Source organism: Vipera ursinii, assembly GCF_947247035.1.
Source record: "Vipera ursinii genome assembly, chromosome: 1".
NCBI lineage: Eukaryota > Metazoa > Chordata > Lepidosauria > Squamata > Viperidae > Vipera > Vipera ursinii.
Genome location: NC_139512.1, coordinates 186,368,784 through 186,391,945, shown reverse-complemented (window position 1 = coordinate 186,391,945; position 23,162 = coordinate 186,368,784). Strand labels below are relative to the sequence as shown.

Sequence of the window (23,162 nt, the reverse complement as noted above, 5' to 3'; positions counted from 1 at the left end):
TTACAGGAACCTTAGGGGAAAGTGACCATGTCATATTAGAATTCAATATAAAACAGACACAAGCAACAGAACATAATCAAACCAGTGTTTCAGATTTTAAAAAAGCTGATTTTAACAAATTCTGAAATAGCTTGGGAAGATCCCATGGGTGAAAATCTTAAAGTGAAAATCAAATCAAGAAGCATGGGAAACTCTGAAAACAACAATTATAAATGCCCAGTCTAGTTCAATACCACTAAAAAAGTAAAATAAGAAAACCAAGAAAAAATAGCATGGTTGCATAAAGAATTCTCAGACCAACTAAGAGAGGGAAAAAGGACAAGTACAAAATATGGAAAGACAGACACATAACTAAGACAGAATACCAACAAAGAGCCTGAACCTGCAAAGACAAAGTTAGGAAAGCCAAAGCTTTGAATGAAGTAAGACTTGCAACAAATGTCAAAAACAATAAATGAAACATTTATTCAAGAAAAAAATCAAAGAAACAACTAACAGGAGGAGATGGCAAAGAAGTAAAAGGCAGTAGAGAGAAAGCAAAACTGCTTAATTCATACTTTGCATTGGTCTTCACACAAAAAGAAAACATTACTCAACTTATCAAAAATAGAACCATAAATGACAGGTTAGGAATGCAAATTAAAACATGCAAAAGTAAGATAAGGAAACACCTGTCAGCTCTGGACGGATTCAAATCACCAGGTCCTGACAGACTACATCCCAGAATTCTGAAGAAACTGGCAAATGTGATTTCAGAACCACTACCTAAGGACTGGAAAAGAGCTGATGTGGTCCCCATCTTCAAAAAAGGGGAAAAACAGATCCAGGAAAATACAGCCCAATGAACCTGACATCAATATCTGGGAAGATTTGGGAAAAGATAATCAAGCAACAGATCTGTGAACACCTAGAAGCAAAGAAGGTTATAATCAGAAGCCAACATGGATTTGTCAAAAACAGATCATGCCAAACAAATCTTACTTCATTCTTCGACAAAGTGTAAATCAGTGAAATGCTGTGGACATCATATACTTAGATTTCAGTATTTGATAAAGTAGGCCACAACCTACTTCTCACCAAGCTACCATATTTTCCGGCGTATAAGACGACTGGGCGTATAAGACGACCCCCCAACTTTTGAGGTGATTTTCAAGATTTTTCGTCTTATACGCCGGAAAATCAGCGAGCCCGGGAAGGCACGCCCTCCCCTCTCACTGTGGAGGAAGCAGCGCAGGCTGGCGTCTGGCGGGAGCTGACAGGGCAGTCCTGCGCACGTGCATGCTCCCCAGCTGTTAAGGAGCACTCCTTAGCAGCCGGGGAGTGCGCGCGTGTGCAGGACTGCCCTGCTGGCTCCCGCCCGACGCTCTTCCCTCTTGAGGCAGCATCGCTCCCCGGCTCCTAAGGAGTCCTCGGGGATGCTGCCTCAAGAGGGAAGAGCGTCGGGTCCTGCCGGCTCCCGCCCGATGCTCTTCCCTCTTGAGGTTTTAGAAGAAAGGCATCACTGCCTGCAGTTTCGAGCCTGAGCTCCACCGTCCAAATGAATCTCACACAACGTCCCAACAGGCCGCTTCGGATAAACAAATTAAAGGGAGATTGTTCGTACGACTCTCGGTTTCAGGACAGCGACGGAAGTAGAGGCAGTGATCAATTTCCTGTGTCCAATGGACAAATCAGGACCCAAAGAATTATTGGGAGGAGCTGTGGGAAGGCGTTAGGGAGACAGTGGAGGAAGAAAGTAGCAATGATCTCTTCCCACCCTCCCCTCCCCGGTGCTAAAAGGGAATTTGGGTGTACCCGGAAAATAACATTGTTGGCGGGATCTAGGCGGATCTTTGGAAGGAGTCTAGCTGTTGCTGGAGTCTTGTCTTCTAACCCGCTCTGTAGTGATCTTGCTGGAACGGAAGGTTTGCTTCTCCAGGAAAGCTAATCAGTATTAGAAAGTTAGCACAGGATGCGGTAGCTTCTGTTCCTTTCACAGCCAAGAGCCGGAAAACGTTTCTTCCAAGATTTGGAATCGCAGTAGAAAAATAACTAAATTTGGAACTTTTCGGCATATGGTAAACGCCAAGAGAAATACAAACAGGTTGAATGGATTTTCGGTCTGGCCAGCAAGATCCAATGTTATGTATGCTAACTAAATCATAATCAAAGCATTAATATATATCCAATATGTGTGCACAAGACAGATAGAGATCTTAGCAGGGCCGTTATTTTACTCTTGGGTCCTGCCAGCTCCCGCCCGACCCTCTTCCCTCTTGAGGCAGCATCCCTGAGGACTCCTTAGGAGCCGGGGAGCGATGCTGCCTCAAGAGGGAAGAGCATCGGGCGGGAGCCGGCAAGGCAGTCCTGCGCACGCGCACGCTCCCCAGCTGCTAAGGAGTGCTCCTTAACAGCTGGGGAGTGTGCGCGTGCGCAGGACTGCCCTGCTGGCTCCCGCCAGACACCAGCCTGCCCTGCTTCCTCCACAGTGAGAGGGGAGGGTGTGCCTTCCCGGGCTCGCTGATTTTCCGGCGTATAAGACGACTGGGCGTATAAGACGACCCCCCAACTTTTGAGGTGATTTTCATGGGTTAAAAAGTCGTCTTATATGCCAGAAAATACGGAAGTAAAATGTGGGATAGACAGCACCACCACCAGGTGAGTTTGTAACTAGCTGACAAATGGTACTCAATGTATAGTTTCTTAATGCCAGTAACTGTGAGAGGGATCTTCGAGTCTTAGTGGACAGTCACTTAAATATGAGCTAACAGTGTGCGGAGGCAGCAAAAAAAATCAATGCAATCCTAGGCTGCATTAATAGAGGAATAGAATCAAAATCATGTGAAGTTGTATTACCACTTTACAAATCCTTAGTAATACTACACTTGGAATCCAGTTCTGGTCACCACAATATAAAAAATATGTTGAGTCTGAAAAAAGTGCAGAGAAGAGCAACAGAAATGATTAAGGGGCTGGAAGCTAACATACCTTTGTATATGTTAACAGGAATTGGGTAAGTCTAGTCTACAGTAATAAAAAGGAAGTCTAGGGGTGACATGATAGCACTATTCCAATATTTGATCGGGTCCTATAAAGGTGAGGGGAGTCAAACTATTTTCCAAAGCATCAAAAGGCAAGACAAGAGACAATGTTTGGAAATTAACCAAGGAGAGAGCAACCTAGAATTAAGAAGAAATTGCCTAACAGTAATCACAATCAATCAATGGAATAGCTTGCCTTCACAAGTTGTAAGTGCTCTATCATTGGAGGGTTTCAAAGAGAGACTGGACAACTCTTTGAAATAGTATAGGGTTTCCTGCTTGAGCAGGGAGTTGGACTAAAAGACCTCCAAAGTCCCTTCCAACTCTATTTTATGTTCTATTAATATCTGCCTTTCATTCAGAAACTCAAAGCCTCCTATTTGTCCCTAAAGTAGACAATCCTGTAAAGTAGATTGACTAGTAAAACTGAATGACTGGCCCAAAGTAAAAATGATTAAATAATGGAACAGCTTGCTTGCCAGAGTTCTGGATACACCATTGCTGGAGGATTTTAAGAAAAGATTTGACAACCATTTGTTCGGGATGGTATAAGGACTCTTGCCTTGAGCAGGGGGTTGGACTAGAAGATCTCCAAGGTTCCTTCCAGGCCTATAATTAATAACAGAATAACAGAGTTAGAAGGGACCTTGGGTCCTCTAGCCCAACCCTCAGGCCACAGTGCACTACTGTTCAAAACTGGGCTGTGGGAGAAATGGGCAAACATGAGCAAGTGTGCATTCAAAGCTCCACTAACTCAAGTGGAGGACACTTGAACAGAGGGCACTTGGACTCACATGTAAAGCTCCACTTGCCCAAGCAGAGGGTTCTTGTGCTTGCATGAGTGGAGGGCGCTTGTGCTCACATGTGAAGCTCACATGAATGGAGCGCCCACCACTCACACGAGTGAAGCTTTGTGCATGAGCACAAGTTCCTCTGCCTCTCAGTCAAGTGGAGTTTTGCATGTGAGCACAATCACATTCTGCTCCCATGTGAAGCTCTATTTGCATGATTGGAGGATGAGTGTGTGCACTATGCTCGCACCATTGGAGCTAATTGCATGCATGTGTACCTGCCACTCACATGTCCCTTTGGGCCAGGCCACCAAGATTGAAAGGTTGGGGAACCGCTATTCTAGTCTAACCCCTTTTCAAGCAGGAAACCCTGTATCATTTCAGACAAATGGCTTCCAGTTTCTTTTTTAAAGCCTCCAGGGATAGAGGACCCACAACTTCTGAAGGCAAGCAATTGCACTGGTTTATTGTTCTCACTGTTCTCATAGACTCTATGATTCTCTGATTCTAAGTCATCCAATGAACTTCTGTTGTTGAGGGAAGATTAGAACCTGAGACTCTCCATTCCCCATCCACACTGGTTTTCATAATAATTAATATTTATATAAATTTGGTGTAGAGAACTCCCCTCTAGATGACTCTAGCTTTATAAAGCATTGCCTAAATAATCAGGTAGTTTGAAACTAAGCTATATTGTGTATCTGTTTTGCTATTGGCCCCCCTGGTTGATAAATCAGTTAAGAATAGTTTGATAATACGTGCACATGTACATTTAAGTGGTTAAGTTTAATGTTTAAATTTAAGTTGTTTTGCTAACCAGTCCAACTTAACTCATTTAAGAATAATTAATTTATTGTACACTATTTGCTTCCTTTACTCAGGAAAAAGCCAATAGAAAGGAGCAAAAAGTTGGTCTTCTACTATGCATGGTTCTTCACTTCACCATTTGTGGTCTTCTCTTGGACTGTCATGTTCTACATTGCTTTTCTCCTTCTATTTGCCTACGTCCTGCTCATGGATTTCCAAAAAGAGCCTACCCTGCTGGAACTGATTCTCTATGTGCTGGTTTTCATCCTGCTTTGTGATGAAGTGAGACAAGTAGGGAGTGCTTAGAAATCAACAATGTTTTATTTGCAGGATGATTATTCCAAGTTCAAAAAAGTTGTTTGACATTCAAATCTAATGGTTTTCTCCTCATTGCATCTTGATTTTCAGTGTTTCCAATAAATTCTTTGAAATGCTGTCTAGATTAAGTCATAGGCTGTGTATGTAGTTTAATTAATATCTTTAGTGAGACTGTGATTTGCCACAATTTCCAAAGTTTCCTAGTTCATAAACTAGTTTCCTAGTTCATAAACTTACTTATGCTTTGTTTGGAACTGAGAATTCACAGTTCTAGCTAGAATTAAACTAATAAAATTAGGGTAAAAATGCTTAAATATACTGTAGTTAGAGCCAGCACGGGATGAAAATCATGCTGGTAAGTATGATTTCTGAAATCCTTTTGGAATAACTATGTTTTCATAAGCCTCCAGAATACCATCAAGGAAGTGGCTATTTTTGCCCCTTGGTATAGATGTCCCTTAAGGGACGCGGTGGCTCAGTGTGTTAGGACGCTGAGCTTGTCGGTCAGATGGTTGACAGTTTGGCAGGTCAAATCCCGAGTGCCGTGTAACAGAGTGAGCACCTGTTACTCGTCCCAGCTTCTGCCAACCTAGCAGTTCGAAAGCACATAAAAATGCAAGTAGAAAATAGGGACCACTATGGTGGGAAGGTAACAGCATTCCATGCACCTTTGGCGTCTAGTCATGCCAGCCACATGACCATGGAAACATCCTCGGACAAGCACTGGCTCTTCGGCTTTGAAACGGAGATGAGCACCAGCTCCTAGATTTGGAAATGACTAGCAGGCATGTGCAGGGGAACCTTTACCTTTACCTTTATAGATGTCCCATATAAGGGGAGCCTCCCCCCACCAATGCCTGCCTTTGCATTCTTCTCATTGGATTTGTCAATATGAGAATACTCTTAATAAGCACACACTGACCTTCTGATAAAGTTGATTTTACTTGGTTCTGCCTAGTTAAGCCATATTGAATTTTATAAGTTAGCAACCAAAGAATTGTATTTGGAACTAAAACCATCAACTAATACAAGCTTCCACAGTAGTGGATGTTAAATGACAGAAATGGATTTGCCCTATTACATAGAGCTAGCCTTGAAAACTTCTAAAATCATCAACCGCACTTTGAATTGTGTCAGAAAGATATATAATATACATCTACTGTAAGGCCATCATTGCTACATTCTAGATGAGTTGTGATTTCTAAAAAATATTAAAAAGTGGTTCTGGGGGAGCTCTGTGTAATAAATCCACTTTAGATGCAATTAAAGAAAATGCCACTATGAAGAGGTGTGTCTTTAATCAGAAATAAAGAGGTGTTTGTTTCTGTAGGTATTGTAAGATGAAAGTTGAGTTGGCTAAAAATCAGGTCCGGTAGCATTTATCTTTTTTAAAAAATATATTAAAAGTTTTTTCTTAATATAAAATACAAATAGAAATAAAGACAAAAGAAAAAGGGGGGAGGAAAGGGGGAAAGGAAAAGGGAAGGGTCACTAAAGTGAGGAAAGGAAAAAAAGAAGAAAGCAAAAAGCAATGACTTTCAAATTCTTTCAGTGCAGTAAGATACATAATGCAGTTATATCAACATTTTACTTATCTAAAATTGTAAATACTAATCATTTCTACAACCATGGCTTAATCATAAAAACTCAAAATCAAAGTTTCATTTTTTTTATCCTTTTGAGCAGAAAGTCCAGAAGTTATTTCCAAATGGAAAAAAAAAACTTTTTACATTTCCCCCCATTTAATATGCAGTTAACTTTGCCGTATCTGCCAATACCATTATCTTTCCAATCCATTCTACCATTGTGGGAGTTGATGCCTCTTTCCTTTTTTGAGCATATGATTTTTGTTGCCATCAATATAGTAAACAAAATTCCAATTTTTCCCCATCTCTTTATGGTAGAATTTTTTCCAACTAACAAATTTTATTAAAATGCATACATCTAAATTTGTTGCAGGATCTGATTCCCATGTTGGCATTATTGTCCCATTGTTTCTTGTTGTTTTTGAGAATCTGCTTCAAGTTGGATAGTTGTGTGTGAGCCTGAGAAAGTGCAGTATCATCATCCAGTGTAAGCTGTAGCTTAATCATAATCAATTTGAGTAGTTTGAGTTATAAACTGTAAGAGGCAACAAGTGGTGTGTTTTGTTCTGTTTCTGTGGTCTGTCTTTTAATAGATTCTTTCTGAGAATTGATTTGGTTCTACTGTATTGATTTATCTGTTGATAAACTTATCTTATTGGGTATTCTTGAACATCTCTGTCAAAAAGTAAAAGTGATTGTAGCATTAAGCCTGGCTGATAGATTTGGTGTTGTTTACTGGGTGAAAGCTGGAAGCATTAGGTATGCATGACAATGTTTGATATGATATTTATGTGTCTATTGTGTATTTTTATGGTAAAATCAAGGAAATGAGCTTCTATAGATAGGTCTATAGAAATTGATGGTGAAATAGAAGTTGTTGAAGTCATGATGAAATTTGATGAGAGATTCATAAAGGCTTCAAGTGGTGACAGTTAAGAAAGTGCTGTTTTAAGAGCCATGAAGATTTGCACATGTTGAGGACATATTCATTTGCCAGTGGTTATGCCGCTGATTTGCATGGACATGTTACTGCTTGTAATGACCTTGGGGGACAAGGGAAAGATATATTGCCTAGGAAACAAACAAACAAGAGCAGGAGCCCCCAATGGATCAATGGTCAGAGGAAGTAATTTGGAAAGGACCCACCATAATAATTCAGACAGTTAAAAGTGGTGGCAGGAAATTTGTGCATTCAAGATACACTTGGGAGATTCTATTAGTGTAGCCTTGCAATATTATAGAATTACTCATCTAGTTATATTTCCAGTCTAGTTTACTTGGGAGGACTGACATTGCTAAGGGTGAAGTCATTATGGGTGAATAAAAAACCACACATGACATGCTGTTTTGGCTTCAGTGATAATGTGGTTAATGGCTTGAACTACATTTTGTAGGAATTGTTGGCATATAGTGCCTCAACATCCATGGTGGTTAAAATGAATTGTTAGGGAGATTGCCTATGGGGTTCTATTTTGTTAGTAATTCTGTGATAACTCTTAGATAGCTAGGAGTACTCATGGCATAAGGTCAATAGAGTCAGGAGTTTGATCAGTTTTGGTAGAGAAGAATCAGTTTGGTGATGAGTCCAGACTAAGAGCTGCAGTTGCTCAGATTCTGGATATAGCCCAGAATTTTGAGACTGTCAAGTTAAACTAATTCGGCAAAAGGAGCATCAGTGCCCCACTAAACCCACACAAAATACATACTCTGGAGAATCTAAAATAATTTTTTGCTGCTTGTGTTGTGATTCAGGGTCAGCCTGTGGGTTCGGCAGTTGGGTCGGACGAGGAGGGGGTGTTGAAGAGCTTGCTGATGATGGCCTTGAGGCTCCGCAGAGCCCTCAGCCGGGCCCCTCCCACTTGGTCACGACGGAGACCCAGCTGTGTGAGCCTGACAGCGTGGATGAAGATGACCCACAGCTGGCCCTGTTCAAGGATGCCCGACGCAGGAGGCAGTCAATCAGGAGTAAACAGAGGAAGGCAATGGGGCACCTCGGAAGGAGGCAGAGAGAGGCCACGCCCTGAACTGTATTTAAGGGGAATGTGTGGGAAGGCTGGTTTGCTGAAGGCAACCGCTTGGATAGTTCCTGTTTCATAGCTCCTGTTTCATGGTTGGTGTCTTGTCTTGCTCTGGTTTATGTTAATAAATTTGGCAGGCTTTATTCCAGCCTCTTGCCGTTTGTAAAGGGGTTGTCCCTGCTTTTGCTGCAGGGCCGGTAGCAGGCTGGTACAGAACAGCTTGTGACACAAGGAGCGTCAAGATAAGAAACAAAATCCAAACACAAACTATCATCAACTAAATACATCCTTGGACAACATGCAACTATACTATACCAAACCCCAAATATGTAAAAAAAAATCACTGAAAAGGCACCCACAGATGCCTATGATGATTCAGCCAGGGGAGCATGACCGGCTAGGCATGGCCATCTGAGTGATGCCAGGTGGGCATGGGTGGGTGGTCGTGGTCGTGGTCGTGTCAATGCGAAAGATAAGGTGTGGATGACTTGGGGCGGGTGGGTAAGCATGGCCAAGTAGATGCAACCATGTCAGTATGGCTACCTAGGGGGTGCCAGGTGAGTGCAACCAGGTGGGCACAAAACAAATCGCCATGATCAACTGGACGTGGAGCCAACTAGGCAGCCTGCCAAACCAAAAATCACTCAGAGACTACTGGCAAACAAGAAGCAGGGAAGCAGCAAAATTTGAAAGCAAAGGGTGGATTCCCCCTCCCCCCTTTAGAGAAACACTGCTTTTTTGCTGCTTCCTGAGTAGAGATTGCTTTCTTTGGCAGGAAAGGCAGGGGCTGAACAGATCCCCCTCCCCTTGGTGAAACGGACCATTTTTGCTCTGCTATCTCTGCCAGGGAAGGCAGGAACTGAATGGATCACACACACCCTTTGGTAAAAAGGAGCATTTTTGCTCTACTATCTCTGGCAGTGAAGGCAGGAGCTGAATGGATCCCACCCCCCTCTGGTGAAAGGGAACATTTTTGCTTTGCTACCTCTGCCAGGGAAGGCAGGGGCTGAATGGATTCCCACCACCACCACCACCTGCTCCCAATTTGGTAAAACGGAGTGTTTTTTCTTGCTGCTTTCTGAGCAGAGATTTCTCTGCTATGTATGGGGAGATGGCACACAACATGGAGCATGTGAGGATGATCAGTGCTGGACGTAACTTCTACGTTTGTTTAGAGATATAAATCCAGAAATCTCACTGAATCGAAGGGATTCATCATTCCCCATTTGGTCAAATCCATAGAAATGGGGAAGGAGAGGGTGGAAATGGAGGAGAAAGAGGAGATAAACAGAAGGAGGGAAGGGTGGATATTTTATATTTTCAGTAGTTTGACATAGTTCTTGCTGTGATTTTGCCCCCCCCCCCAAAAAAAAATACCCTACAATAGATTTTGGATACCACCATCTCTAGATTCTGGTATTATTTTTACAATTTGAAACAAATTAGTTTTATGGTTATATACCATGTGTTATGCTTTATCCAGGTACTGAATTTTTAGATTATCACAATGCATTTAATAAAAGGTGACTTTTTCCCCCTTGGTTCTCATTCCAGCCATTTATTTCTCTTGCCTTGCTTCCATATATAGTGTTGGGAAAGTCACTGTGCACAGAAGGGGTACCAGTTTGTTTTCTTTGATTTCTTGACTTTATTGGTCTATGTCAGACATGTCAAACACAAGGCCCGGGGGCCAGATCCGGCCCACGAAGTGGTTTCATGTGGCCCGCGAAGCCATCCTGGAAACAGTGAGGGAACAGCCCCCACTGCCTTGGCCCTGGCCCAGAGACCCTCCTTCTGCCAGAGACACCCAGATCTGTCCCACTCCTGCCCAGGCCCCCATAGGCACCCTTGATGCGAGCGATGTAGAGCTGCACACGCCCACCCAGTAGGCCATACACACTCTAGCCACGCCCACCTAGTAGGCCATGCCCACCCTGGCCATACCCACCCGGCCCCCTGAGGGCAACCGCAATGCTGATACGGCCCTCAATCAAATTGAGTTTGACACCCCTGGTCTATGTCTTCCTATGCACATCATTCCTTTGGACCTATCAAGCAAGAGATCCTTATCTGCCTATCCTGCCAAGATTACAAGCAAGAATAGCATAAGAACATAAATCATAAGAATATGAAAAAACAAGCTTTGTTCTATCCTGCATTCTCAGAGACTGGATAGGCCCTTGTCTTAAATGGTATAGGGTTTCCTTCTGGAGCAGAGGGTTGGACTAGAAGACCTCTAAGGTCCCTTCCAACTCTATTGTGATTGATTGATAAAGTGAGAACTTGATATCTATGAGAGGGCCACCTGACTAGATGGCTGAATGTTTACCCATCCTTACTAACAAATATAGATAAAATCTATCTTATGTGAAGATAATCAGATAAAAATCTGATTAAGGTTAAATTAAAACAGCTAGTGAATCTGACAATTTTAATATGGCAGTTGGTTTAAAGAATTGTATAGGATTAATTGGACAATGAGTACACATTCTATAAATAAAGCACTTGTTTTATTAGGCTTTTATAATACCATGTGGTTTAACATTTAAAGACATGATTAAAAGAAAATGCAATTTTTTATACCACATTTGAAGTTATGCCACAATGATGCATTTTTGTCCTAGTAGGCAAGAAAGTCAAGAGCAATTTCAAAGTATCCACTTTCCCTCATCCATCAAAATTAGTGAAATTGGTGATACACTAGTGTAGATCACATAACAAAACACTCAAGAAGTCAAACTGTTCATATCTCATGTTTTTTTTGTTTTTCTTTGTTTCTTACCAACTTCCTTAAATTAAATATCTTGATACAGTAAATATAGTAAATATGTCTTTCCTCTTTAGTACACATAAATATTTGAGCTCATGGTATTGTTTACTTATCTTTATTCTATTGATATATAATTTTCTGTTTCTGTTTTTTGTTAGTGGTATATGAATGGGAATAAATACTTTTCTGATTTATGGAATGTTATGGACACCCTTGGAATTTTCTACTTCATATCAGGAATTGTGTTCAGGTATGTTTCAGTTGACTCACAGTAATAGTTCTGTTGAGTTCATAGCTAGAGGAACTAAAATATGCTATAGTAATTATGTAAAAAACAAGTAATATATTGAAAATTTCTGCAGTTTTTATCATTAATTTTCAATCAGATAGAAAAGTTACTGCTTTTGAAATTCATTTCCAAGGCAAAGAATATGTGAGAGAAATATATGGGCATGGAATACTGGCTTTTTATTAGGTGGCTGAAAGCAGTGCATTGTGAAACTACTATTCTATCTTTCAGTGTACAAGCAACTTTCCAACATTTTAACAGAATAAGACAACAGAATTGGCAGGGACTTTGGAGGTCTTCTAGTCCAAATCCTCTGCTTAAGCAGAAGATCTATACCATTCGAGACAAATGGCTGTCCAATGTTTTCTTAAAAGCCTCCAGTGGTGAAGCACTCACAACTTCTGAAGGCAAGTCATTCCACAGGTTTATTGTTTAACTGTCAGGAAATTTCTCCTTAGTTCTAAGTTGCTTCTCCCCTAATTAATTGCCATCCATTGCTTCTTGTCCTGCCTTCTGGTGCTTTGGAAAATAGATTGACCCCCTCTTGTTTGTGGGAGTCCAATTTCTCACACATTTCTCTGCTCCTCCTTTTCCATCCAGGCCAACCCAGAAAGGTTGGGGAACTCTGGTATAGGGTCTTCTGCATGAGCAGGGGTTGGATTAGAAGACCTTCAAAGTCCCTTCCTACTTTATTAGTCTGTTAAAATGTTGGACACTGGATTGTACAGTGAAAGAGATTGGACAGCCATTTTTCTGTAATGGTACAGGGTCTCCTGCTGGGGGGGGTTGGATTAGAACACCTCCAAAGTCCCTTCCAACTCTATTATTCTGTTAATTAGATATCTTGGAAATTAGATAAGATACTGTATCTCGGGCATTTCTTACAAGAGTTTTTTCAGATTCAAACATCAAGATATTTACATCAACCCTGAGTGATAGAAAGAAATATAACTGTAAGAAAATGCCTCAATTAAGCCTCCCAAGAAAGCAGAACTCTTGAAACATCATTTCAAAAGGAACTTTTATTGGAAGGTGTTGACAGCAGTAGTAGAAGGTAGGATTTGAGGATTTCCCGCATAAATCAATAGTTTAAAAGAGACAATGAAAACCCTGTCCCAACTGTCCATTTGGACGATTCAAATAGGCCAATCCACAGGTGTGAAAATGTTGTGGGAATGGAGCGATAAGGCACCGCTTCCAAGGCTGTTAGGTCTTCTCTGCACTGGGAGATAAGGTAGATGGCCAGAGGACATTCCATTCTCACCCCGAGGAAGAAACATCAAAGACGATAGAGCAAGAAACAAAGCAAAGGAAATACACTGTAGCAACCCCGAGCTCCCCTACTCCAAGAGGAATGGCAAAACACGAAAGAGAACAGAAACCCTAATGCCCATAGAAAGAGAGGGTTCTGACATACCACCCCCCCCCTTAAAAATGAGAGATCCACCTGGAGAAAGAAGAAAATAATAACGGGGAGACAAAAGATAAGGGTTAGTCAGGTTTATCAGGATACTGAGCATGAAATTTCTTTAGCCGCCTGGGGGCTCTGACATGTCTTTTATGAACCCATTCATTCTGGAAAGATGGGAGATCTTTCCAAGCTAGCAGGTATTGTGTTGATCCTTGGTGCTTCCTAGAATCTAGGATCTCCTTGACTTCAAAATGTTCCCCTTCCACCATAATAGGTGGAGGAGAAGGAACTGTGGCTGGCCTTAAGGATGAGCTTAGCTCACATTTTAATAAACTACAGTGAAATACCAGATGAACCTGTCTTAATGTTTTTGAGAGTTCCAATTCTACTATTACTGTTTAATATAAGGAATGGTCCCACAAACTTTGGCCCTAACTTCTTTGATGGCTGTAGAGATTTTAAGTACTTTGTGGACAGGTATACTTCCCCCACACACACACGCACTTTAAATGGCTTAGGTTCTATTCACTTTTTATCTGCCAGAGCTTTCTAAGCTTTCCTAGCCTCATCTAGCACTTTTATAACTACCGGCCACATATTTTGGAGTTGTGTGATCCATTCCTTCAAGGTGGGGATGGTGGGTTCGTTGGCCAACAATTCAGGCATTGGATTAAAGCTTTCTCCTGTTGCGACCTGGAATGAGGTATAACCCATGCTGGGGTGTACGGCATTGTTGTAAGCCACTTCTGTAAAACGAAGCAGGTCAGTCCAATTATCTTGTTGGTAATTAAGAAAGCACCTTAAGTATTGTTCTAGTACTGAGTTTGATCATTCTGTCCCCGCATTTGTTTGCGGATGATGACAAGATGACAGGCCCTGGATTTTATTTTTTATTTTTTTATTTTAATTCCATTTATATCCCGCCCTTCTCTGAAGGCTCAGGGCAGCTTACAAGCTTAGCAGTAGCCTTCATTCTATGTATATGCCTGCTTATTAGGGCTTTCACACACACCCCAAGCGGCATTATTACAAAGTCAGCTTGATTGCCCCCAACAATCTGGGTCCTCATTTTACCTACCTCAGAAGGATGGAAGGCTGAGTCAACCTTGAGCCTGGTGGGATGCGAACCTGCACTAATTGCAGGCAGCTGGTGTTATTTAAGGAGGCATTAGCCCACTGCTCCACCAAGGATGGTACCTATGAGGTCCAAGAAGGCTCTCCAGAACTCAGAGATGAATTGCCTCCCCCTGTCTGAAATTATGCATTGCAGAGCCCCATTCAATCAGTAGATATGCTGTACAAAGATTTTGGCTAGGACCTTAGCCGTGAGAATTTTCTGGCATGGGATAAAATGCACCTGTTTTGGAAAATAAGTCTGTCACCACCCCAATGATAGTATTTCCAGATGCACTCTCCAGTAGTTCCACAATAAAGTACATGGAAATTTCTCTCCAAGGTGCTGATGGACTTAATACTGCCTGTAGAAGGTCTAGCATTTTTCCTTGCCTCCGTTTTGCAGCTGCACAAATGGGGCAACTCGCTGCATAACTTTCAATGTCTTTTTTTATGGACGGCCACCAGAACTGCCTCTTTACTAAGTGAAGTTTTTTTACAAACTCCAAGTGTCCAGCTACCTTTGAGTCATGACAGAGTTGCATGAATTTTAGTCTTTGGGACTTAGGCACATATAGTTTTTCCCCCACCCATGGCAGCCCGTCATCCATTGAGCAGAGGTTTTTGTGATTTAGGAACCATTCATCCATTTCCAATGTTTGTCTAAACTCTAGTCCTGCTGCACTGTCTAGGGGGTTTGGGATTTTTTGCTTGTGCCCATGTGGTGACTACCTCTGTTTTTGTACTACTGTATTGTGGCAGCCTTGATAAGGTATCGTCTAGGAAGTTCTTTTCCCCCCGGTAGGTATTTGACAGTGAAGTTAAATTGGTGGAAGTGTTGGGACCACCTCACTTGTTTTGGGGACCATTTTCTTGGGGGTTTTAATGCTTCCAGGTTCTTGTGATCAGTCCACACTTGGAAAGGGATTTTATTTCCTTCCAAGAAATGCCTCCATGTAAGGCACAGCATAGGCTTTCTTCTCCCATACCAACCACCTCTGTTTGGTTTCTGTAAATTTTCTTGAGGTGTATACACAAGGTTGTAACTGGCCTTCTTAGATTTCTTGGAGCAGGACTGCCCCTACCGCCATGTCACTAGCATCTGCCTGAATGACAAAAGGTTTTTCTGGGTCTGGGTGTTTTAAGACCAGCTCAGCTGAGAAAAGTCTTTTTAGTTTTTCAAATGTGGCCTGACATTCCATAGTTCATTTCAGTGGTTGTCTAGATTTCGGCTTTCCCTCTCTCTCGATTTCAGTAAATTGGTAATGGGAAGCACTATCTGCATGAAAGAGGGGATAAACTGTCAGTAGAAGTTAGAGAACCCCAGGAAGTTTTGCAATTGCCTTCTTGTGTGTGGCGATGCCCATTCTAAGCACCGCCCAGACCTTTTCTGGGTCCATCTCTATCCCATTATGAAAGATGCAATACCCCAAATAGTCAATTTTTTCCTTATGGAATTCACACTTTGACAGCTTGGCATAAAGTCAAGCAGCACGCAGCTTATTTAGAACTGGTCTGACTAGTTTGACGTGCTCCTCTTTCATTTCAGTAAAAATTAAGATTCCATTCAAATACACCAAAACTCCCTTGTAAAGGTGCTCCTGAAGGACCTCATTTATCAGTGCATGAACATAGCTGGGGTCCCTTGTAGTCCAAATGGGAGTACACTGAATTGGAAGCACCATAGGGGGCAGTTGAACACTGTCTTCCATTCGTCTCCCTCCTTAATCCTGACCTGGTAATATGCCTCCCGTAGGTCCAATTTTGAGAATATCTTCCCCTTTGCTAGGTGAGCCAACATGTCCTTTATTAGTGGCAAGGGGTAGATTGTTTTCACACATTGCATTCAAGGATTTATAGTCCACGCAGAGGCAAAGGGACCCATCTTTCTTTTTGTGGAACAGCATTGGGCGTGCCATTTTTGGTCTTGTGAGCTGTATGAAGCCTCACTCTAAATTTTTCTCTATAAATTTCTGCAACTCTTCCAGCTCCCGGGGAGTAATTGAGTACATTTTGGGCTTAGGTAATTTGGCTCCCGGGAGGATCTCAATGGCACAGTCACTGGGACGATGGGGATGGTGATAGCTCATTGGACCATTCTTTGCTGATCCCAGTATTTCTTGGGTACGGTTTCCAACCCCTGATCTTTTGCAGTTGCTACCATCTCAGAGCTCCTTTCCTCTTGGATCTGCAGGTTCCCCCCCTCCATGCAGTGAGCCTCTCTTTTGGAAACCTCAGCTCTCCTGTCCTCCAGTCCATCCTTGGATTCCACTTCCTTAGCCACATCATCTCCAAAATTAGGGGTCACTCCATGCTGGGGGTCACTATAAAAGTCAAAGTCTCAGTGTGATCCCCCATCATGAGCTCTACTGGCTGTGTGGCCAGGGTAGTTGAGATTCCCCCTGAGATGGACCCATCTAGCTAGCCAAATGAAATTGGCTTCTTCAGCCTCCTCACTGGAATCCCTATATTCCCCACTAAGGTTGGGCTTATTAAGCAACAGGTACAACCTGAGTCCAACAGAGCCTTCAGGGTTACTTTTCTCAGCATTCCTGGACTTAACCGTTCTATTTTTCTGATGAGGGGCAAGGTGGGTCCAGTTACCAGGGGTTCATCCTTGGAGTTGCTGTCAGGCAAGTCCAGTAGCTTTCCTGTCAGGGCTGGAGTTCCTTCCCCTGGGATCCTGGGGAATTGGACCTCAAAGATCTCAGCGCTCTTCATGGTGGTCCCCTGGGTCATTGGGGGGGTCTTCCCAGGCTTCCCTCCACCATATCGGTCTGGCTTGCACACTGGAGTTTTCAAATGGCATTCTGCAGCCTGATGCCCTTCTTTACCACATTTGAAGCAGGTTGCTGTGGGGGGTTTTGTCGCCTCTTGTTTTCCCTCCGAGGGGGAGCATCTCCATGTTGGGGCTTGGTCGATCTCAGCTTCCTTGGCCAGGATGTACCAGTCATGGAGGCAATCCAGATCTCCCCAGGCAATGTACACATGGTACAGATCATTGTTCAGCCAGTCTTTGAAATGGCCCACTAGGACTGCCATTTGAGGCAGCATGCCAGATCTCTGAACTCCTCTGTGTACTCAGCCACCAGGTGATGACCTTGCCTCATTGTTTTGATGTGTTCTCTGGCTTTTTGGTCAGCTAGGAGGTCCTCGAATCTCCACCTCAAAGCTTCCATGAAGTTTTGGAGCCTGGGAGTGTGTTATGCAGGGTCACCATTCACCGAGCGGCTGCCCCCTCCAGAGCCATGGTCACAGATCTGACCTGTCCGCTGTCACTGGGGATGTCTCAGCTGTATTCCTCCATTCAGCTCAGGACACAGGCTAGGAAAAATCCTAGCTATTGGGGTGCCCTGTTGTACTTCACACCCAAGAGTGGGACCTTCTGGTCGGGCCAGTGGGTCCTCCTCCATCTGGCTCTATGCCCATCTCCCCCAGCTGGGGTGGCTCATGCTGGGGTTGCAGCTGTGGCCATCGCTTCTGTAGCTTCTGAGGCGCTCATGGAGGGACCAGGATTTGCCAGCTCATCCTCTCTGCATTCTTCCTCTACCAATTTCAGCACCTCTGAGCCCCACAGAGGTCTGCTTCTTCCTCTTTAAGGCTTTTGAACGTTTCCACCATCAGACGTAAGGCTTGTTTAAGGAAACGTAAGGCTTGTTTAAGGAAGCGATCGGACCAGGTTGGTCTCTCTTCTTCCTCTTTGCTGAGGTTGAATGACCTCTCCACCTCTCGTTTCCATCCTGGTTGATGGCTGCCTTGTTTGAGGGTTACCTTTCTGGCTTTCCCTTGCCATTCTTCCTTTTTTCCCATGCCAATCGATCATCTTGGCTTTTACTGATTCTCCCTGGTCACCACTTTGTCGGATGAGCTGAAGGAATCTGAACTGCTGCCACTAAGGCCAACCCCGCAAAGTTTGCTTTCCCTTTTCTCACTGCCGTGGTTCAACATTGCTTTTCACGCTTTGCACGGTTCCCATGGTAGGGGTTTTCCCTCCAGGCTGACCACTTTGCTGATGCTGCCTAATGTAAGGAACTGCTTCAATGAAGCCTCCCAAGAAAGCAGAATTTTTGAAACAAACATCATTTCAAAAATAACTTTTATTGGAAGGAGTTGACAGCAGTAGTAGAAGGCAGGATCTGAGAATCAATAGTTTAAAAGAGACAATGAATACCACACCCCAAATGTCCATCCGGACAATTCAAATAGGCCAACCTGCAGGTGTGAAAATGTTGTGGGAATGGAACGATAAGGCACTGCTTCCAAGGCTGTTAGGTCTCCACGCTTTTTCTCTGTGCTGGAAGATAAGGCAGATGGCCGGAGGCACATTCCATTCTCACCCTGAGGAAGAAACATCAAAGATAATAGAGCAAGGAACAAAGCAAAGGAAATACACTGTAGCAACTTCGAGCTCCTCCTCCCCCCAGAGGAATGGCAGAACCTGAAAGAGAACAGAAACCCTAATGCCCATAAAAAGACAGGGTTCTGACAATAACAAAAAACAGCATTTTTAATTTGCATGTAAAATACAGGTAGTCCTCAACTCACTACTGCTTGTTTAATGATAATTTAAAATTACAACAGCCTCAGAAAAAGTACAATACAACATATGCTCACATTTATGACTGTTGCACTACCCCACAGTCACTTGATCACAATTGGGGCACTTGATAACTGGCTCATATTTCTGACCGGTGATGTGTGGTGATGTGCTAACAGTTTATGACCTTTTTGTCAATTTCCAGTGAAGATTGCTCATTGGAGAAACTGGATTAAAAGCCATAGTGATTTGCCTAATGACCACTATAAAAATTGCCCCAAAATCGAGTTCAACTCAATTTACTACCACAACAACTTACAATGGAAAGTCTATCCCAATTGTAGTCATAAGTTGAGGACAACCTGTAGAGTGGTCTAAAAGTTCTACCAAAGTAAAATTGAAGGCATCATACGATTGAAACTTTAAAAGATCATTTTTTTCCAAAAGAAGAAAAATCCAGTTTGGGTGTCAATTTGATTTAGGTGTGAAAATAGTCTTTATTACCCTAATGGTTGAGGAGAGGAAAGAAGAAATTGATGACTCAGTGATTTTTAGCTGATCATAAGATAGGTAGTCCTTGAATTAGGACAAGTGAGCCCAATATTTATGTTGCTAAACAAGACAGTTGTTAAATGAGTTTTGCCCCATTTTATGACCTTTCTTGCCACAGTTATTAAGTGAATAGTAACATGGTTGTTAAATGAATCTGGCTTCCCAATTGACTTTGCTTGTCAGAAGTTAGCAAAAGGTGATCACATGATCCTGGGACACTGCAACGGTCATAAAAATATGCCAGTTACCAAGCATCTAAATTTTGATCACATGACCATGGGTTGTAAGTGTGAAAAATGGTCATGTCACTTTTTTCAGTGTCATTGTAACTTCAAACAGTTAATAAATGAATGGTTTTAAGTCCAGAACTACTTGTCTCTACAAGTGCTTGAAGGAGATGGGGATTGAAGGGACCATCTTCAGGTAATTTCATTCCTATTTCTTTGATTACTGTCAGAAAATTGTACATAATTATGTTTTCTCTTCAGTGCAGATTGTCTATGGATTAAACTATCATTGGTGATAACGTACTATAATTTATGAAGAGACAAAACATATAACTTTTAACCCATGTTTTAAAGTTTTATGGTTTTTTAATAGTTTGAATTAGTACATTGTACTTTATTGCCTGTATTTAATAGAATATTGCTGGAAGGGACCTTGGAGGTCTTCTAGTCCAACCCCCCGCTTAAGCAGGAGAACCTATACCACGGGTCGGCAACCCGCGGCTCCGGAGCCGCATGCGGCTCTTTGAGCCGTCTCCTGCGGCTCCCAGCCGCCCGGTGCACGCGCACCTCTTCGAACGGGCAGTGGTGCGCACGCACCTCTCCAAATGGAGAGTGGCACTGCCCGTTTGGAGAGGTGCGTGCGCACCTCTCCGAATGGGCGGAGGTGCGCGCGCACGTCCCCAAACCTTTGGAGAGGTGCGTGCGCACCTCCGCACGAATGGGCAGCGGCGCCGCTCTTTGGGAAAGCTGCCGCGGCACGTTTGCAGGCTGCCGAAAGCAGCAGCTCTGCAAACGGGCCGCGGCAGCTTTCCCAACAAGCGGCGCCGCTGCCCATTCTGAGAGGTGCACGCACACCTCTCCGAACGAGCAGAAGTGCGTGCGCACCTCCCCAAACCTTTGAAGAGGTGCGTGCGCACCTCCACGCGAACGGGCAGCGGCGCCGCTCTTTGGGAAAGCTGTCGCAGCACGTTTGCAGGCTGCCGAAGGCGGTAGCTCTGCAAACAGGCCGTCGCCGTTGCGCAACCGGGAACCGGTTCCATCACACATTAAAAAAATGGAAACTGCGCGCGTCTGCGCATGCGCAAGAAAAAACCGGTTTGCGCATGTGCAAAATGTTTTTTGCACATGCGTGTGCATGGACGCATGCACGCGGCTCCCACTTTTTTTTATGTGTGATGGAACTGGTTCCCAGTGGCTCTTTTCCTTTTTCAGGTTGCCGACCCCTGACCTATACCATCTCAGACAGGTGATTGTCTAGTCTTTTCTCCAGTGATGGGGCGCCCACGATTTCTGGCGGTAAGCTGTTCCACTGGTTGATTGTCCTCACTGTAAGGTAGTTTCACCTTAAATCCAGGTTGCTTCTCTCCTTGATTAGTTTCCAACCATTGTTTCTTGTCCTTCCCTCTGGTGCTCTGGTGAACAACCTGGCCCCTTCTACCTTGTGGCAGCACCTCAAATACTGAAACACTGCTATCATATCTCCCCTATTTCTTCTTTTCTTTAGACTAGCCAAACCCAAGTCCCACAGCTGTTCTTCATATGTTTTAGCCTCCAGGCCTTTGATAATCTTAGTTGCTGTTCTCTGAATTTTTTCTAAACTCTCAACATCTTTTTGTAGTATGGTGACCAAAATAGACTGCAGTATTCCGGTGTGGTATTACTAGGGCTTTGTAAATAACTTAGTGCCATTTTTTTCCACAGAAAAGTGGGATATAAGAATTGCTAAATCTGACACCAAACTGGGGGGAATTACTAACACTAGCAAAGATGGGCTCAAGATCTCAAAGGATCTTGATAGACTTGAACTCTGGCTCTTAGCCACCATTGATTTATAAGGCATCCCCTGGCTCTACTTAAATGTCTGAGAATAAGCTTTCTATGGGATCCCTGTCTATCTAGGCACACTGAAATGAATATCATATAAATCTGATAAAATAAGAAACAAATCTTATCTTATATTTTGACAAATTGGAAGACAGATTCTTGTAAAGAATGATATTTTTTTAAGGGAATAGTGAGCAATTTGTACTTCCCCAATAGCTTTTTGTGGAGCCCCAGCTACTTCGATAGGCCCAGAGCACTTTTTTTTATCATTATGAGGCGGAAATGCATGAATATAATGTAAGTCCTAAAATTAGATTAACTTAACTAGAAAACAAAATTTCCCAAAACCTGGAGACAAAATAATGCCCTCTCTCCCTGGTTTGTATTGCATTCCCATTCAATTTGGAGCACTCCATTAATTGTAAATCTCTGTCCAAATATTAAGGGTGGGCTAAGGTTATCTGTTGCCAAACTACTCAGTCTTCTTCTACAGTTACAATTCTGAAAATGGAGATGCCCGGAATAAAACTGCAATCTTCATACAAAAAATAAATAAATCATGGAAACAGACAATACCAAATAAAGTTGATAATAAACCATTGAACATTTAACATATAGAAGCACTATGAGACAATTTTATTTCACTTTAACCTATTGTGAGAATAAAAATATTTATAATGTGGGGGTCTGGGCTATTTAGCAACAATAACAAAAATATAGTATTTGAAACAGAAGTATGGTAACCAGGTAATTTGAAAATGGAGTTTTCTACTAATGTGTATCTGTTCTTTTTACAGGCTCCACTCTTCAAATGAAACATCTTGGTATTCTGGCCGAGTAATTTTTTGTCTGGATTACATTATTTTTACTCTAAGATTAATCCATATTTTCACAGTAAGCAGAAATCTTGGCCCCAAGATAATTATGCTTCAGCGGATGGTAAGGCATAAATTTGATTCAAGATGAGGTGTGTGTGTAATTCAAACAAATTCAAAATGTTTAAGAAAAACTTAAACCCTGTAGGCCTTTAGAAATGTAGTTAAGTTCCAGTCCTTTTCCCAGGCACATACTGTATATATGTATCTTTTGATGCTGGTTAAACCATTTAAAAAAATCCTTTCTCTGTATTTTCCTCAAACTTGGGTCTTCTATCAGAGGCCTAGGATTTTGAAGGTTCTGCACAATATCCTAGCTGTTCCTAGCACTGCACAATATCCTAGCTGTTCCTAGCACTGCACTCCTTTGGACAGAGAGTTCTGATGCTGTTCCTGAGATTTGTTGGATCTACTCTACCAGCTTAGGAGTTACAGCCTCATATGCTTCTACTACCATTGGGGCCACTTTGGCTTTTACTTCCCACATCCTCTCCAGTTCCTCCTTCAGGCTCTGGAACTTCTTCAGCTTTTCATACTCCTTCTTCCTGATATTGCTATCATTTGACATCACTACATCTATCTGTCTTCTGTTTCTTGTCTATTACCACAATGTCTGGTTGATTGGCTAGTACAGAGTCCTTGAGGTACGAGCCTAATAAAGCCTGCCCATTAGGCTTGTAATCATCAAATGCATCAGACTCAATATTACAACATTTTAAAATCAAACTCATTAATTGAATCAAATGTGTTGTTAAATCAATGAAGATTTGACTTATTGTTTCCTCTGATGGTTGCCACTGCTGCAGGCTGTTTCTAGCCACAAACCAGCTGTTTCAGGTTTCAGGAATTATGGTATTGTAAATTGCCTCCCAAGCAGGCAGCAGGCTTTTTTTTTTAAAAAATAAAACATTTGTTGCTAGGCAGCTCAAGCTTCTTCAGAGGGGGAGGTGGAGAATTCTTCAAATTGCAGTTGCCACTAAAGTAGCTTTAGCTTAAGCGTCTCCAGGCACGCATGCAGCGGGAG

General features: G+C 42.6%; 1 protein-coding gene across 1 annotated transcript in view; it reads left to right on the top strand.

The window, feature by feature from the left end:
• TRPM8 (transient receptor potential cation channel subfamily M member 8) overlaps nucleotides 1-23,162 on the top strand; it is a gene marked incomplete at both ends in the record, with an annotated part of 349,124 nt that overhangs the window by 278,390 nt on the left and 47,572 nt on the right. The window contains 3 exons of the mRNA XM_083349746.1: nucleotides 4,693-4,900; nucleotides 11,469-11,560; nucleotides 22,061-22,202. Coding sequence (XP_083205872.1) covers nucleotides 4,693-4,900; nucleotides 11,469-11,560; nucleotides 22,061-22,202 — 442 coding nt within the window. The remainder of the gene's footprint in view (nucleotides 1-4,692; nucleotides 4,901-11,468; nucleotides 11,561-22,060; nucleotides 22,203-23,162) is intronic.